This window comes from Melospiza melodia, chromosome 2 (assembly GCF_035770615.1).
Source record: "Melospiza melodia melodia isolate bMelMel2 chromosome 2, bMelMel2.pri, whole genome shotgun sequence".
NCBI lineage: Eukaryota > Metazoa > Chordata > Aves > Passeriformes > Passerellidae > Melospiza > Melospiza melodia.
Window position 1 is genome coordinate 122,021,114 of NC_086195.1, and position 18,153 is coordinate 122,039,266.

The window sequence follows — 18,153 nt, forward strand, 5'->3', positions numbered from 1 at the left end:
AGAAGAAGAGACAGATGTTTCACATCATTAATATTTTACAGTCTAAAATATATTAGTGAAGACATATTTTAAGTTAGAAGGTAGTTCCCTAGGGGAGATTTGGAGGGTAATGGAGGGCACAGCTGGGGCACTGAGCCAGCAATATGGGATGGGCTGGGGACCCTTGCAGTCAAAGCTTGCAAAGAGAAGCTGCCCAGCTCACCTCTCTTCCTTCACTGTGAATCTATTAATCCATGATGTGCAGGAAAAAGTCTTTCAATATTTTATTATTTTCATTTAATACTTCCTAATTAATGCTCTGTCAAGCATTCAAATGTAAGAAATGGCAAAATTAAGTCTGTCTGCAATACTGAGCATATGAATCCTAACACAAACTTTTGCCTGCACAGGAGCCCTGCTTTACCTCTGGGGAGTTGGTCTTCACTCAATGATCCACGAAGCAGCATCATGTTTTAGGCAGAATCTTCAGCTTAATAGGTATAAATATGTGTGTGTGTGTGTGTAGGTATTTACAAACACACACATATACCACAGCTTTGTAGAGAACAGATTTTTTCCAAACATCTTCTAATATCAGTCATATTTTCCCTATGGGATTATGGATTTTTTCCTTTTATATTGGACTGCTACAGCCATTAATTAATTTATCAGCATAAAGTTACTTGTAAGAGGAAGAGACCCAATAATATCTGAGTTTCACAGGGCATGCTGCATATTATTGGTCATCTACATGGCCAAAGCAATCATGGCAAGAGACTTCGGAATTCGGAATTTTAAAATAACTTGACTGAATGCTCCTTTAAGTACATTTCAATTTCAGTACATTTCAATTTCAATGAACTAGGAATACTTTAGGCTTAAGTTTGTTCTCACACATTATGCAAGACCATTTATTTTTAACTGTATCCCAGATAACTCTAATTGTTGCTACTATCACTGTTACATCAGCTAAATTTTTTTAAAATAATTTAAGAGTTTTGTAATACAATCTTCTCTGCAGTTTAACCAAAGATTATTTTTGAAAATATCTCTCCTACTCAAACCTACCATTAGACTTGGATGTTTGGAGCAGTAATGGAAAACCTCCCAAAGGATTAAGCATCCAACATTTAACATTTTCACTGAATGATCTGATTGAGTCTATATGTTGTGCAGGCACCTCCTCCAGGAAATCAGGAAGTAGGATGTTCTCCAACTCCTAGAATACAAATTCATGCTGCTGCACTTGACTGGTGTACCACAGATATTTACAGCAGCATGAAATAAAATTATATTGATAATTTAAATGTAAGTGTAAAGAAACACATTTTTTCTTCCAAATAAGCAAGAGCTAAGCTAACTTTTTAGCAGAAGGTCAAAGATCCTAAGAGTAAATGTTGCTACCTGAATTAATTTCTAGACCATACTTAATGACCTGCTGGAAATAAGCAAATTATTTTTATCAGAAAACTGCATATTTCTATGTGGAAGGTCACTGAGAAATGCAGTAGTGTTCTCAAAGGAAAAGTAACTCTCATAATCTGAAAAATCATCATCAGTTGAAATTTCAGTCACATAACCTCATGCCAGAACCACAGACCACATTTATAACAGCACAGTCCACTGATATTAGGAACTTACAAATTAATATATAGGAGAAAAATGAAAGTCATCCCAAATTCTACTGTCTCCTTTCAAAACCAAAACCCATACCAGGCTGTCTCAGAGGAAGCAGAAAGATAAGAGTTGAGGAATAAACAAAAATCCCATTGTACAGCATAAAAGAAAGAGAGGGCCCTTCTCCTTAGAGCTACCAAAAAGAGACAAACACACAATAGCATAGCTACAACAAGGAAATGTGTGTGCAGTACCTTGAATAGATACCTATCATAGCTTTTTAACAGCTGGCACACATCTGGCAGGCACATCAGTTCTATTCTTTCAGGCTGCAGAGATGTCCAGAATGACATGATACAATCTTCCACCTGTCACACAAAGCCCTTTATGAATTTTCACTGATTTTACACTTGTGAAGTATGATTCAATAAGGCAACACACAGACACAGCAGCAAAGGAATGGCTGTGGAGATGGGCTCTTTGCCTGGCCCATCCTGGCTGGCCTCCAGTGGAAGTGGAAGCAAGTTGGGGAAGCAGCAACAAGCTGAACCTCACCAGGCAGTGTACAAAAGAGGGAAGAAACAAAGAATTGTGCCATGGATATGAGGATGTAGTTAAAGATATGTATCCATGGCTATTGTAATGTGCTCAGGTCAGACTTATACATGTGCCAGGAGGGCTCAGGATATGTGTACAAACTCAGATTCTTGGAGCATGTTGTGTTAACTCAGAATTTTAAAATAACTTGACTGAATGCTCCTTTTGTCCATAAATCATCATCTACCTTGGCTCAAACCATCAAGTAGGATACACAGTCACAATTTTGCCCTTACAGCTGTTTGCTGTTGTCAAGAGTAAATGGTATTAAAGAAGAAGCATACCTTGTCAAGCTTGGTCTCTCTCACCATTTGTAAAATAACTTGACAATAGTTGTAGTAGTCATTGGCAAGCAGTGCAATCTGTTACCAAAAAGAGGGTACAAAATGATCTCACAGGAAAAGAGCTAACTTGTTTTATGGCTGTGCACTTTCAACGTACCAGTTCATAGGGGTATGTCTCACTTTGTGCTTGTTCTCCAAAGAAGAACTGGTTGAAATCAGGAGAAAGGTAATGAAAAGTCTCTTGTTCAGTCTTCAGATAAATGACAGATGGATAATACTGCAAATTCTTACTCTTGATGCATCAGAATTTATTTTGGACAATTAAAAAAAAAAAGATTGCAATTACTTTGTCTGTTTGGTTAAAGGTGTTAAGTATTTTCTTGAAGTTGTAGGACATGATTTTATAATAAGATGCATTTCTTTAGAGAAATGCTTGTCTTTTTTTAGGAAATAGAGGTGGGTGAAAAAAATAAGAAGGACTGCCTAAATGTTTAAATCCTAAACTGTACATGAATTTCTGTTCAAAACCAGTAAATATTTAATTCTATACATATCATCCATATATATTTTCTGTAGCATTTGTGTCACACTTGTAACCCTCTGCGCAAGGCTGCAGCTGTGGGGCTGACAGGACATTTCCCACCGGCTGTCCTTGCCACAGCACTCATGACTGCACCCGAGCACTCGGTGGAAGTCAGTCACACATCCAGCCTCTCATGCCTTCCTCACTTTGTCCACACAAGTTTGTTGCTCATGCTCTGCGGGCTGACATCCAACAAGCCTGGTGTCAGGTCATCCCATGGCAGCTTGCTGAGGGGAGAACTGCCACAGGTTAGTTTTGCATCTGCCCTTTTCTGCGGGCAGGGATTGTGCTCTTTTTTCTTAATAATTTCCCAGTATTTAAATACTTCTCATGACAATAAACTCCGAGCACGCTGATGTCGCCGTTGAGTAAGAAAGGACATGTTGGAAAGACACTTTCTCAACAGCAGGAGGGTCTGCTACTGTGGGCCTCAGGCAAGCAAGGCTGTGCCCCACTAACTCCCCTAATATTCAAAACCTCATCTGTCAGCCACAATTTCTGCTCTCAGTACAGAAAAAATTATCTGAGCTGACGTTAAGACAACAAAAATATTTAGCTATTGGATGAAATAGGAGTGAGGGAACTAAGCATGTAGTGAGATTACACAGACCAAGATTATTTTGAGGAAGATGGGCTAGCTGTATTTCACCGGAACATATTAGATAGAAGTTGTAATTAAACACACAGATAGACATTTTGTTATGTCTAAGGTATCTGAAACTCACTGTTCCCTTTTTTTGTCTATTCTTCTTGTAATCAGCTGCATTTTCAGAACTCCAGGAACTTCTACTGTGACAAAATAAATAACAGAAAAAAGCAAACATTCAAAAGCTCACTGATTCATTCTGTATTTAGCAAGAAAATGAGCTCAAACTGGATAGACTACACTCGATTGGAGAATTGTATTTGGGAAACAAACCCTGCTCCCTTTCCTGTTATTTGGTAATCCCGTGATTTTCTAGCAAATCTGGGACCAATTTTTCTGAATTCTGAATTTTAAGATTAAACTGAACCATTAATTTTAAAGACAATTGATTGTTAAAAAGTGCAGTCTTTGAACTTCTTGCACCAGAACCATGGGTCTGTATTTCTAGTTGCAGTTGGTTTGGAATGGTAATAACTATTACAAATATGAAAATAACAAAAACATTATAATCCTGTTGCTTAGGTTTCACAGTTATTACATTTTCTGCATCACACATAAGTTTAGATGGCATTTTGTTTCTGACTGCTTCCCATTTACTTTTCAAGTTGCCCGTGGTGTTCCACACAGCCAGAATTTACCCAGACCTGTGAAGGTTTGACCACTGGCTTGCTGCTGAAAGCAGGCACAACAGGCTGCTTTCTTGCTGGGCTGTCTCCTAGCTCTCCCCCTGCCTCTTTTGTTGAGGCTGATGGCAGCAGAGGCAGAGGCAATGTTGCCAGTAAAAACTGGATGTCTCCAGTCAAGCCTCCATCTGCTGCTGACCCCTGCTCAGTGTCCATGAAAGCATTTCAGACTCAAGGCTCCTGCTGGACTCGGCTGGCTGGAAGGGTGGCAGGCTGTCTGATCAGAACCTGGCTGCTGCGTTTCACTGCTGGGATGCATTACAAACCAGGCTACCACCATACACCCTGAAGGGACAGGGGACAAGTGCAACAACTTATCCTCCTGCAAACTCCAGCCACTGAAATGCTTCCTCTGCACTCTCTGCCATCCACAGGACTGCCCTTACCCCCTTTCCCTCTGCCCTACTCTGTCATGAAAACTGTGCTCCAGCAAAGCCACCAATTTGGCTGCCCAACACAGGGCACCACATCCATGCTGAGTATGTTTGGTAGAGCTGGTGACTCTTTTGCCCAAACATTTTAGAAGTGGTGACTGGACAAAGCAAACACATGTAAGCAGAGATGTTTCATAACACTTCTTTCAAACAGGTCCTTCCTAAAGATTTCTAAAGCCTGTGAAATAAAATTAATGAATATTTTCCATCTCTGCTCTCCCTGAGAAGGCAGCCAGCTGTATCTTCTGCTGCTGCTGCTATGGCAACAGGGATCAGCACGGCTCGCCTCCAGTGCCTCGGCTCCCTGGGCAGCCTGGCTCCCAGCCCCTGACACAGGGACACCCAGGACAGACAGGGAGTGCCCCAGCAGCCAGCCAGGAGCTCGGTGCTGGTTAGGGGCAAATCCCTATGGAACCCTGGCAAACAGCTCTGTGCCCTCCCACTGTTACCACAGGGGCTGGGACTCACCTGGTGCTTAGCTGCACATCAGAGATGCTCGCTTCCCCCGGAGAGCAGTGCCTGGGTACACACAGAACACACAAAAGAGGAGGTGGGTGGGAGAAGGGGAAAATGGGAGACAAAAAAATCACAAGGAGTTTCACCATTTCTCTTGCAGAGTTTGGGTGATGCTATGGTGTGGGAACTAAAGCTAAAATGGGAAATACAACAATGGGGATGAAATAAAGAATGACAGAGATGCAAATGGGAAGAACAAAAGAAAAATGAAAGAAGGGAAGGTGAATGTGCATGCTGTTGACTGTCAGATTACACAGAGATTAGAAAAGTTAATTTGCTAGAAGCAAAATAATTTTTTTAAATGAAAAATTAGTACGTTTGCTTCACTAGCCAGTCAGGAGCCTAAACCTTGCCTATTACTAGAATGAAAAAACCAGCTCTTACAGAACCAGAATTCAATGACATTTTTTAAACGCTGCTGTACTCTGAGCCAGACCAGGTACCATTGCAGGGAGGGCTTGTCCTCAAAGCTCCCATTCCAAGAGGGAACACATTCTGTTGTAATACAAATCATATTCCCTCATGTCTGCAATACATTTGTGGACCTCATTGACTACAGCTGCATATATTTACACTATTTTCATGGCACCATCATCAGAGCAGTAGTACACATATCTTCAAAGCATTGAAGATTTCTAAATGAATCACAGGTGCTGTGTCAGACCATCCTCATCAGCCCTTATGTGGATATGTTCCAACCCTGACACATCCAAGGTCCCACTCACCATCAAAATACAAGCACCTTCTTTGTATTTAAAGGCAAACCATTATAATCCTACTGCCCTTTCTGTGACAGCCACAAGCACAGCTCCCAGGCTGTCAGGTCCTTCAGAAGCCTAGTTCCTCACTACCAGCACCATGTCACTTGCTGGCTATCATGGTCAAGAAATATCCTTTGCAGTAACTAGAAATAGTCCACAATTTTGGAGCCATTCTTTTCCTTGCCATTCCACAGACCGATGGATGCTGTGGTCTCTCAGCTGGGCTCAGGGATGCACTTTCCTGGCTGGTAGGTGTGACAGAAAAAGCATCTGCATGTTGGAATTTATTCAGGCATGGGAGGGCACAGTAGCTGTTTAGGACACCTTCCCCAGTGAAACAGATACCCCCAGCCTCTGCCTGAGGCAAGTGGCAACAAGCCAGAGAAGTTATCCCATTAGAGGGGTCTGGACAGCAGACTGGCACTGGACTGCACTGAAATGCTACATCATAAATCTTCTTCACTCTGATTTGGAAATTTCCACACAAATACACTCTCAAAAATTGACATTACAGGTCAAACACCCTGCTGTGTTTACACATATGATTGCTTATATAAGAACATAATTTCTTCTTGCAGGTAAAAGAGTCATCAAGTTTTAATTACTTTTTCTAAATTTCAATTTTTTAAGTAAAAAACAATGTAGACTTTTCCAATGCTGGTTTTATCAGTTTTATTGGATCATGAAAAATTATTGGTGATTTCAAAAAGTACTGAGCCCTACTGATAGGACAGCAAAGATGAGTTATTGCCTTCATTACTTAATTGCAAAAAATTTACAAAACTCCACCCAAATGGAAACTAACTCACTTATTTGATTGAAGCAGATGTTTTTTTAGTATGTGACCTAATTATTTCTTTCAGAGTCGTGCTACTCATCCTCCTCCGGCTGCATTTTGTGCTTTTCTATTGCTTTCTCTCTGTTTTCTCCTGCTGTGCTATATGAGACACTAAGAAGTAATTGTGACACCCATCTGCCCAGGTGTTGTGGGCCTGCATGTTGGCTTGGGACAGCTGAATTTAGAATGGAAGCTGTTCTAATTTCAGCTGTCTGGCTTGCCTCAACATTTTAGTGTCTTCTTAAAATTGTGTTTAATGAAGGAAGCATCGGACAAGGTAATTTTGTAGTTAAGAGACTTTTCTACTGCCACTAGAAATATGATCTTATTCTGAATATGATCTTTATATTTTGGGGGTTTCTTTTAATCTGCATAGTTACAGAATCATACAGTAGTTTGGTTTGTAAGGGACTGTCAAGGGTTATCCAGTCCAACTGATAAGGGCAGGGACACCTTCCACTAGAGCAGGTTGCTCAGAGCCCCATCCAGCCTGGCCTTGAACAATTCCAAGGATGGGGATCCACAGCTTCTCTGGGCAACCTGTTCCAGTGCCTCACCACCCTCATTATAAAGAATTTGTTCCTAATATCCAACCAAAGCCTACCCTTTTTCAGTACAAAGTCTTTCCCCAGCTCTCCTGTTGGCTCCCTTTAGGTATTGGAAGGTGCTTTAAGGCCTCCCTGGAGCTTTCTCTTCTCCAGGCTGAGGAACACCAGCCCTCAGCCTTTCTCAACAGGACAGGTGTTTATCTTAAGAGCCAAAATCAGATCAGTAGGTGGCTGGTTGATGTCAGTCCTTTCCCTGCATTGCACATCCTATTCCTTGCCCTGGCCAAATTAAACACAGTTTTTTAGGAGTAGTGTCTGGGCAGGCACCCCTGCAGCTGCTGGAGGAGGAGGAGGAGGCCTGGAGCAGCCAGGGCAGCAGCTCCCCTGTGGTTAACAGGACCTGCAGGGTGTTCCCCAGCCCACAGAGGAGATGGCTCATTTCCATGAGGAGGGACAAAGACAGAAGCTCTGCTGGCAGATGTGCTGTGTCTGTCTCCCAGCAGTGGCTGAAGTCCTCCGTTCTGCACCTGCCCCAAACTCAGCTAACATTGCTTCTTGGGTTCCTCCTACTTTATCATTTTTTCTCTCATGTTTCTACACTGGGAGGAAAAAAAGAGCAACAGTTCAAATCATTCTGTTCTCTTTCAGCTCTCATATGGCCAGAGCAATCAGCTTTCCTTTTATGCCCATCAAAATTGCTATTTTTAAGTGATGCTGCAGGGAAACACCTTTCTTTCCATGAAAAGGAAAGACCAGCAGAAACTTAGCCAGAGACCCGCAGTATCCCTTAAACAGTGGACAAGACCTTTCCTCATTGTGGATGTGAAACCTTAGGCCTGTTCTGGGTACTGGGTACAGAGGAAGTGAAGGATATCCCCCTTCAGTAAGTGTGACATGAGAAACCAGCCTCAAATTCCTATGAATAATTTGTTTAGTCTCACAACAACAGACTGCCAGTCAATCATCTACAGAACCTGATCCTCTGTCCTGTCTCAACATTTATCCTTGTCCCTCTATGGACTTCTGCAACATTACCTGCCATAAAACCTGTGAAGAAAGGCAACAAACCTATGGGTGTAATTTTTCCATGTTCTTCCAAAGCATGCACTCAATTAAGTAAATATTATACAAAATATCACTGAAACAGTTTCAGCATCACCGGATATCTGGGTCCTTATAGAGTGATTTGTATGCCCCTAGCATTCATGCCACAGAACAATGATGTATCTCCATATATACACACTAAACTAATGTACAAGACTGTAAGAATGAGGATACAAACCTGGTCTTCAAAGTCCAAGGCACAAACTGCACCTAATTTTTTTCTTCAGTATAAATGAGAGTAAAACTGCTGCAGAATGGCAGCGTTTTTTCTTCTTTTATTTTTTCTTTTTTGGGGGGGAAGAAATTCAAGCCTGTAGTTTGTTTATCTGAACCATGAGTTCAACCATGAGAATTCTTCCTCTCCTGCCCACAATATGCTCCTGTCTACCCTTTAACCTACCATAGTGTCTTACATTCATTTTAGGACTTTATCTTTTAAGTTTTGCAATCCATTTTTAATTGTCTTACACATTTTCTTATTGATGTTCTCTTACAAGAGGTGATTTTAAAATCTGATATTTTAAAAGCAAGTGAATGAAGTATTTTTGAAGTACTGTTTCAAGCAGTAAAACCCCAGATAACAAGATTGTGTGTAGGACTCTTCAAAACAGCACAGTCATTTATAATGTAATACATTTCTCCAGCCTGCTGTTTAATGAGGAAGGTGATAGAATGTCAAGAAGCCATTTCAATATGGGTTTTTTTGAGCTCCCATTTAGAGTCTTAACATATTAAGCTTTTCTTTTAGGTTCAGCATGAGTTCCAGCTCTTAAGATCTATGTGGCTAAAACGTCCAATTTTTGGAAGTCTAATTAGGCAGTGTCTGTTTCCAAAACGCAGCTTGTCTATCAGGGCACAGCACTTAATGGCACAGCACTTTCACAGTGTTTATAAAGAGAAGAAAAACATAATGCTATTGTCAGTGTTCAACAGAAGATTTACAGATTTCCATGGATAGAAAACATATAGACAGTCGTGTCATTTTTTGATTACAACATTTTTAAAAACAAACCTGAGATAATTTTGTTCATACAGAAGACAGCAAAAACGTGCATAAAAGGAAGACTCCTTCTTGATAGCTATGCCATCATAATGATATCTAGAAAATTAAAAAAATATTAACTGTATGATTTTCAATAAGTCAGCAAATTCATAATCCTTTTTTGAAAGCAGATGATCATATTGTTTAATCAAGAAAAGATGAAGTAGGAAAAGCAATATTTGTCTTTTAAATTCTGTTGAATGTTTATTTTCCCAAACAGTAAATAATTACACAAGCTTTTTCCAAACTCCCTTTAACAGTTTTTGCCCTGCAGTAATACCCTCTTCTAAATGAAATAAAACTTAAGCCAGTGAATGGAGTGCCTCAGATTTGTACAGGACAGTTAGTGAAGTCAGGAAACAGACTTAGCAGGCAGAGGTCCCCATATCCCCGCGGAATTTGAAGGGCTTAGTGCAGCTGTTCCTCGGCCATTCACAGCAGCTCAGTGACTGGATGGCCCATCAGTGTCATGGCAAGCTAAAACTCAAGCAAACTGCCAGACCTTGTGTAAGATTTATCTGAGCGCAGTGAGAAACAGAGGCACCACCTCTGCTCCCAGGGTGCTGCCAGCTGCGGGCCAGGGGAGCGGCGCCTGCTTTGGGGCACCTGCAGCCAGAGCAGGGAACCCCCTGCTGACGGCAGCAGAGAGCATGGAGGCCACCAAACACCATCCCAATCCCTGCCTGCTGTGGGCAGGAGCCTACGAGTGTCTGAGGAGAGGCACTCCCCAAAACCCACAAGGCTCTCTTGGCTCAAGCTGAATGCAAGTCCAGACTTGTGGAGACAAGTCAGGGCATGTTGTTCTCAAAGCCCATACTTGACAGCTACACAAAATGCTTGTAAAATTATTCAGCCTCAACGAGATTAAAACATCTCTTTTCCTAGTCTGGATATTCAGTGTGCAAGTATAACTTTGGATATGAAAAATCACAAAACTCTCTGTGCTCTAGAAGAGAGGGAAGGGAAAAGAAAGGACATTTTGGAGGAGGACCTGAAGCTGTCTGATTTAAATGGTTTGAAACTGTACAATATCTCCATTGACCATCAGTATGTGCTGGGTCACTCCATGGATGTGTGCAGGGACAAAAAGCACGATATAGACATTAATCATTAATAATTAATCATTAATCACCACCCCTGTGCATCCCAGGGCCAGTCTTTCCAGGCCCAGAGATGCAGTGTCTGAAGAGCTCTCAGTAAGGCTGTGATGTCTGGCAAATGTTTCATGCAAACCATGCTGTTAATGGCCAATACAAATTGGAGCACTAAGGTCATTTAAAAAGCAATCCAATCTGGAATTCATGCCTTACCAAAACAGATCTGATCTGGTGGTTTTCATGGAATTAACTTTATTTTAATGTCCTTGGTTACACCATGAATTACTCTGGATCTTGGGTTGTGTTACAGACTTGCAATCAACAATTCAGCTGCCATACTACAGTGCTGGGGCTGCTAAGTTACTTACTTTAAAATTTTATTAGAATAGTTATAAATAACATTTTCAAAGAAAGGACAAAAACCCAGTACCTGATGCTCCCTGCTGTGGTTCGCTTTCTTGTCACCAGGCCTGGAAAAACTAACTGAATAAGCTGTATAAACAAACAGAAAATTAAAAATACTTGGCAAATTCATTCAAAGATCCAAAAATGTATCTGGCACACTTTTTTGTCTTTAATCACTTTGTTTGCTTTTCATAATTTCCAGGCTACCTGTTCTTACATACCTCTCAAATGGTAACTGTTGAACTAAACTCAATCAGGCATTTGTGGATCCAAGGCTTAATAATTTAAAGGATTACCTCTCTCAGGTAAGAATTTTTTAATAGTTTGCACTATTAAAACTATTAACTATGCACTATTAACTATTAAAACTAGAAAACAGTGCTCACACCGAGACCCCCTGCAGCCAGGGCAGGATCAACCAGCTGGGGGAACCTGAAGGTGCCCTGATGGTCCCACACTCTGCCAGACCTTCAAGCCTTACTCATTAAAGAAGGACTTACACAAGGCTTCACCTATCCACATACTCTTGGAAGGTGTACTGACAGGATAGGGCCAGACTTATCTGTCTTAAAAGGACAAGAATCATCAAGCTGCAAAGCAACCTTTTGACCACTGTGGTGGTGTGAACTGAGGTCATGCAGCATCTGCCAAGGCTGGGCTCTACAGAGTAATTAGATACTGTCAGGGTTATAATCCACTTCACTACGATTATTCTGCATGAGCTGTCCTGAGACTAACAGAGACTAACTCAGGACACCTGGGTCCAGGACTAACCCAGGACACTCTAATATTCCCAATATAGCAGGAACAGAGGATTTACTCTGTGTTAGTGGGGAACAAGGAGAGTCTCCACTCAGCAGCACAAAGCTTGCACTCTGCACAGTGTGCTGTTGGTCCAAAGGCCTGATAAAGAACCCATCAACATGCACCTCTAGGGTTTATGATTGACCTGTTCATTGCATGTTTCTGCATGCACCCACCCCAGCTGCTCCCTTTCTCAAGGTGATAGCTTAGCATAATCCCATTTTTCTAAAAGAGCAGCCTATGAAACTGGGGTTTTTGTGGCACAAGACATATCCTTCCTCAGACTGCCATTCCTTACAGAGACAGTGATGGATTTGGGCCGAGGGACAGGGCAGATGAGACTAGCAGTGCCTTCAACCACCATAGTTTGATCCACATGGGGCTGGGCTGCAAAAGCCCTTGTAGTCCACACACATGGAGCACAGTCAGGTTACTACAGCTTGGTAAATTATTAATAGCTCAGCCCATTATAAGCTGTGGCAAGTGATTACACATGCACTCAGGTTAAACCAGGATTGCTGCAGCTCCTGCTCTACTCATCTTCTTGCTACAAGGTCCATTCTCTTGCTGCAGAAAGCCAGCCACACCATTTCAAGGCACTGGGGAGCCGCAGCCCAGCTTGCTGCTTTGAGATGTGCCAGCTTGCACTGTAATGCACTGGGTTGCTGCTTTGAGATGTGCCAACTTGCACTGCAATGCACTGGGTTGGTTGAGGCTGTGAGCAAAATAGCTGCAAGCACCAGCCCACAGCAGCTCTGGCTGGCTCAGCTCTCCCATGTGACCAGATTCACACTTCATCTGTGCCTGTCCCAGCTTAAAAGTCAAGCACATTAAGGTAACCCACACCAAGGCTTGGCTTACAGGTGGTAACTCAGCCGTGCTGGAGCACTGGGAGGGTACAGGAGGAGCATTAATCTCATCTACATGGCTACAAGGCAGAGGAGTCTAAGATACTCACTGCAGTCAATGGGAAAAACAAATGGCAGGGCAGAGGCCCCTTTCATCTGGGCTGTCTGAGCTGACTCATTTAGTGTGAGGAAATGTGTAGTGTAGCTACTTATTTCTCTCCAGTGGCTACCTAGAGACTTTTAAGGTGACAAGCTTCATGGCCAATGTCTATGCTGAACCAGGCAAATTCTATCCATGGTCTTAGCTGATGGGCGATGATCCATTAAGCTGTGGTAATAAATTACACTGGATCATTCACTCAAATATTAATTTTCAGCAAAAGTGATTTAACTTATCCAGTAAAAGAATTAGATTCAACTGAATCGAGATAAATGATTCATAGAATGGGGTTAGCTATACAAATGAAACTGACTTCAGGTACAACTTGTACTTAAATTATTTTGGGCTTGTGTTAAAACAATGCTTAGTAGCTCTTACTATGGAAATTAACAGAAAGTTAGCCATATAAAATAGGAAATTCTGAAGTCTGAATAAGGAGTCTTAAACAAATAATCACAATATCTTCCTTAATTTGTTAAAAAAGTTTGAATAGCTATGGTGTTGACTGCAATTTGGATTTCTAAGTGTCAGTTGTTCCATGGGTTATATCAACCTCTATGTAATAGAAAAGTGGAACTGTTAGAAGGAGATTCAGTTCTACACCTGCATTTGTTTTGCTTGGATGATTCTGTAGCAACTTTTTGGGGTATGTTTGGAGCAAAATCTCCTCAAGTATACTGAAAAGGGAAAGTATAAAATTATGTAACAACCAAAGGTGTCTTTTAAAGACAGAAGAATCATCTCCTTGGAATGAGTTGCATAACTTTCTGCTGTTAAAAAAAGAAAACTGTAAAACTTTCTAAAATATATTGGCAAAAGAAATCTTTGCTAGTGTATCATGCACCAGTTCCCTTAAGAAAATAAACTGCAACCCAAACAATACCCTTTCTTTTGGTAGAAATGCATCTACATGAATGCTTAGCAGAAACGCATTAGAAAACACAAAAGCATAATTCATTACATATTCATTGTTCCTTGTTATTTAATGTCTTTTGATATGCAGTGTGTAAAATTGATGATCAGGCTTTCTCTTTAGGCATCCCTACTTCTTATCTTGTATATCCTATCTACCTTGTACCTTTCCAAAGGTGGATGGATGTACTTGAATCTTGAAATCTGGATTGCAGGTTTCAATATACAGCTCATATAGTAGCCGGCAGGGTACAGTGCATCCTCCACACAAATAGAAATTATCAGCTAGCCTTTAAAACAAAAATCATTAGTTGGTTTATGTCAGAGTTAGAAGAAAGAATTGTTAGATTTTTATAGTTATTAGATTTTCAGTGAACTCTGTAACAGTCATTCTGATTTTATAGAAGCATAGAATCAAAAAGAGCTACTTCCTTTGTGTTATTCTGTATCCTGGGAAACAAATTACTTTTTCATATATATATGGACATGTATACTCTCTGTTTATTTCTAACTTTTAAAGCCCTATTTTCCTTGTTTTCAACATCTAAGAGGTCATGTGAGATTCTGCTAAGAAATTAACTAGTTCTCATAATTTTTAAATTAAAACAATACAACTTAGTAATACCATTATAACATTAACACCAATACAGACAGAATTAGAATTTCTCATATGCAAAATGTTGTTATATCAAAGAATCTAACTTCAGTCTTCTAAATAGAAGGGTATCCATTATACCAAAAATAATAATATGAGCATTTTTTTCACCTAAAATGTTAAATATGGTGTTCTGGGACGGAGTGCACAAACTATAAAGGACCACATTCTGTTTTCATGATTTTAGGACAAGTTTAATAGGAGAACAGAGTTTTAATTCACAGTTACTATATAACAGAACTGCCAGGACTGAAACAGGCTTAGCTGTTTAAACATCCATCCTTTTGTCAATTCCCTGATTCATCCTACTAATCAGAATGGTCACAGTCATGTAAATGCAACTACTCATGTGAATAAGGTAAGGGAAATGCAAACTTGGTTACTTATTAGCCTAAGTATTACTTTCACCAGGAAAAAAATGATCTTTAATTGTAAAATAATGCCAATGGTTTTGATGTCAGAAGATAACAGGCTACAGTACAAATATGGGAGCAGAGCTGAATCAAAGGGGCAGAGGGATTAATTTTCAAGGCATGACACACTGCTCGTATCACGGCGCTTTCTTGCTCTGACTCTGTTTCCCTTCTAGCAAATTATTTATGCATATTTAATTAATTTATCAGCTGAATGCCTGCGCAGCACAGTGCCAGTTACTCACTGTGTCCTTACTGACAATTGAGCTCATTGGGGAAGCAGACTTTTCAATTCACCAGGTGTGATAAGTCAGCTGGACTTCAAGTCAGCATCCTCTGCTTTAGTACCCTCACTTCAGGCACCCCAGCTGTTTATCTTAGTTGCTTTGTCAGAAGACAGTGGAGAAGGTCTACAGCAAACTGGCTTGCTAGAACAGACTGAGCAAGAAGCTGATGATGTTTACCTCACTGTTATTTGTGCCTCCTCCCCTCTTTCCACTAAGAATGCTATCTGCTTCCCCCAGCTTTCCTTCTCCCTAGCAAAAGACCCCCAAAAGCCTCACCTACACCTCCTTGAAGACATCTCCTCACCCAACAACCCAAGAGGCTCTGCTGGGCTCCCTGCCAGCTCCTCACCACCTCCAGCCCCACCATCCAGCAGCAAAGGCTTCATGGCTACACCTGAGAAGGAACCTGCACCCAAGGACAGGGGATCTGCTGCTCTAATAGGGCGTTTCCCATCATCTAAAAGGCTAAAAGGTAAATGAAATTCATTCTACATAAGCGTCCTGCTTTCCAGCAGGCAGAAGTGCTTTTTCTTCTAGAGCATCTCAAAACTCTTCACAATTGAGCAGTCTCAGAGGAGATTAATATTAAGTTCAGATTCATCCTTAATATAACATCACAAGAATCATTGGAAGTGCATCAGAAATTAATTCATGCTCCAGTAGCTGGTTTCTGCCAATAGTTTTTCCTCAGCATTTAACTACTTAGCAACAAAGTATTTGGGAAATCCATTTCGTGATTTTTTTTTTGTCTATTAAGCTGCCAGTCTTTTTGAAATAATAAGTCAAACACCTTCTTAGTGCTGACACATAATGCAAAAATATTTCTATCAGGAAAGCAATCTGCACAGAAAAGAGCACAGCACTCCTCTTCTTGCTTATTAGCCGCAAGGTGTTCAAAACCTGAGTTTTTATGGCATGCATCAAAACAAAACTGTGAAAAAAAAGACAAAAAAATAAAAATGAAAGTGTGGTAAGGCAGAAAGGTAGAGGTTAAAGAAAAAGCACAGGGGGAAAGACCTCCTCCATTCATCTACTGTCTATCCACACATTTTGAAGGGTTTTTTATCCTGTTGATTTTAGGACCTCACATAGACTGCAAATGTTTAGAGTTTGCCACCTGTTCTATTTGAACTTTTAGCAGCCAGGCCATCATACAGGTTGGCAAATCTGCTGTTAAAGCATTTCTAGAGCAAAATCTGGTTTGCTGCTGGAAATGCACCAACTGTAAAATGAAGCTGAACATTCAAAATTTTTCCAAACATGAAATGAAAGTTGTCATGATGAAAAGAATCATTAGTTCATTCTTTCAAGGATTGCTTATGATTCAGTTTTATGCTGTGTCTCAGACCTGTTGGATGAATGACCTTGCAGGAATCTCTTCCTTCAGTCTTTTCAAAATGGGAGCAGTGGTATCTATATCCCAGGGAAAACACAGACTAACTCCCACTGCTCAGGTATGACTGATGGGGGGAGTAAAATTATTTAGGATCACTTGCTGATGAGTTAAAAGTTTGTATGTGCTGTTACTGTTTCACTTTAACATTATTTAGGAGCAGGACTCATTTGTGCTTGGGGAGACAAGCAAAGTAATCCTGGTTTCTCTGTGGCTGTTACATGGCAGATGATGCTCTTCTCAAAGCCCAAGAAAACAATTGTGTCAACCTTCCTCCACTACACAAAATGTCTCATTAAAGAGTTCGACCTTCTGCTCAAGAAAAAATAACCTTGGAGAATGTCGAACATCCAGCATCACCCCGAGTGCCCGTGTGCCACCTGCTCGCAGCCACCTGTGTGCTCCAGGAGCCCACCAGGCAGCGGAGTACGTGGTGGAGCCGGAGGGGGGATCCTCCCGCGGCAGCCATCCCAGCACGTGGATGGATGGATGGATGGATGGATGGATGGATGGATGGATGGATGGATGGATGGATGGATGGATGGATGGATGGATGGATGGATGGATGGATGGATGGATGGCTGCCGGGGGCCGGATCCCAGCCAGCGGGCAGGCTGGGACAAAGTCCCGTTTCCCCCATGTCAAACCACCTCTGTATCACCAAGGCTCGAGGCACTAGGTGGTCTTTTGGGGAAATTTCCCTGCTTGCTTGGTACCGTTTATGCATCACCATGATGACGGGGCCTTTGCAGCAAGCCACACTCCTGCCCTACGAAACCTCGAGAAGAGTTCAAAGCGGGACTCCTGCACTCCCCGTGGGAGGCAGCTCCTGCCAGCCCCCCGGGCCAGCCCAGCCAGCCGCGCCGCCTCCCCGCTCCACGCTCAGCCCCGGGCGGCGGGCAGGGCCAGCACCCACCACTGCAGGACGGGGAGGTACGTGAGGGAGGTGGGGCCGAAGTAAGCCATGTCGGCCGGCTCCGGGACGGGCTGCGGCTCCGCGTCCTCCATTGGGACCGCGATGGTGGGGCCGGGGCCGGGGCCGGGGCGTGCGGGGCCGGCGGGTAACGGACGGCGGTAACGCCCGCCCCGCGCGGCCCAGCGACCCTGCCGCGCGGCCCCGCAGCGCTGTCCGCGCCCCTCCCGCCCCGAACGGCCCGCACGGCCCCGCAGCGCTGTCCGCGCCCCTCCCGCCCCGAACGGCCCGCACGGCCCCGCAGCGCTGTCCGCGCCCGTCCCGGCCCGTCCCGCCCCTCCCGCCCCGCAGGGCCCAGCAGCGCTGTCCGCGCCCCTCCCGCCCCGCACGGCCCCGCACGGCCCCGCAGCGCTGTCCGCGCCCCTTCCGGCCCGGCCCGGCCCGCACGGCCCCGCAGCGCTGTCCGCGCCCCTCCCGCCCCGCACGGCCCCGCACGGCCCCGCAGCGCTGTCCGCGCCCTGCGGAGAGCTCGGGCGGGCGCCACGCGGCGTTCCCGGCACCCGCCCGCTGCTCCGCCGCCTGATGGGTTTGGTTTTTTTGTAGGAACTGCAGGCGAGAGAAGGAATTCTGTCCA

The 18,153-nt window shown here is 42.9% G+C and overlaps 1 protein-coding gene across 1 annotated transcript in view; it reads right to left on the reverse strand.

The window, feature by feature from the left end:
• RFX8 (regulatory factor X8) overlaps nucleotides 1-17,614 on the reverse strand; it is a 31,706-nt gene extending 14,092 nt beyond the window's left edge. The window contains exons 1-10 of the mRNA XM_063150523.1: nucleotides 17,523-17,614; nucleotides 14,025-14,148; nucleotides 11,160-11,221; nucleotides 9,603-9,689; nucleotides 5,292-5,342; nucleotides 3,786-3,849; nucleotides 2,635-2,769; nucleotides 2,478-2,555; nucleotides 1,851-1,964; nucleotides 1,048-1,198 (exon numbers count right to left, since the gene is read on the reverse strand). Of these exons, the coding sequence (XP_063006593.1) occupies nucleotides 1,048-1,198; nucleotides 1,851-1,964; nucleotides 2,478-2,555; nucleotides 2,635-2,769; nucleotides 3,786-3,849; nucleotides 5,292-5,342; nucleotides 9,603-9,689; nucleotides 11,160-11,221; nucleotides 14,025-14,148; nucleotides 17,523-17,614 (958 nt within the window). The remainder of the gene's footprint in view (nucleotides 1-1,047; nucleotides 1,199-1,850; nucleotides 1,965-2,477; nucleotides 2,556-2,634; nucleotides 2,770-3,785; nucleotides 3,850-5,291; nucleotides 5,343-9,602; nucleotides 9,690-11,159; nucleotides 11,222-14,024; nucleotides 14,149-17,522) is intronic.
• Nucleotides 17,615-18,153: the final 539 nt, after the last annotated feature.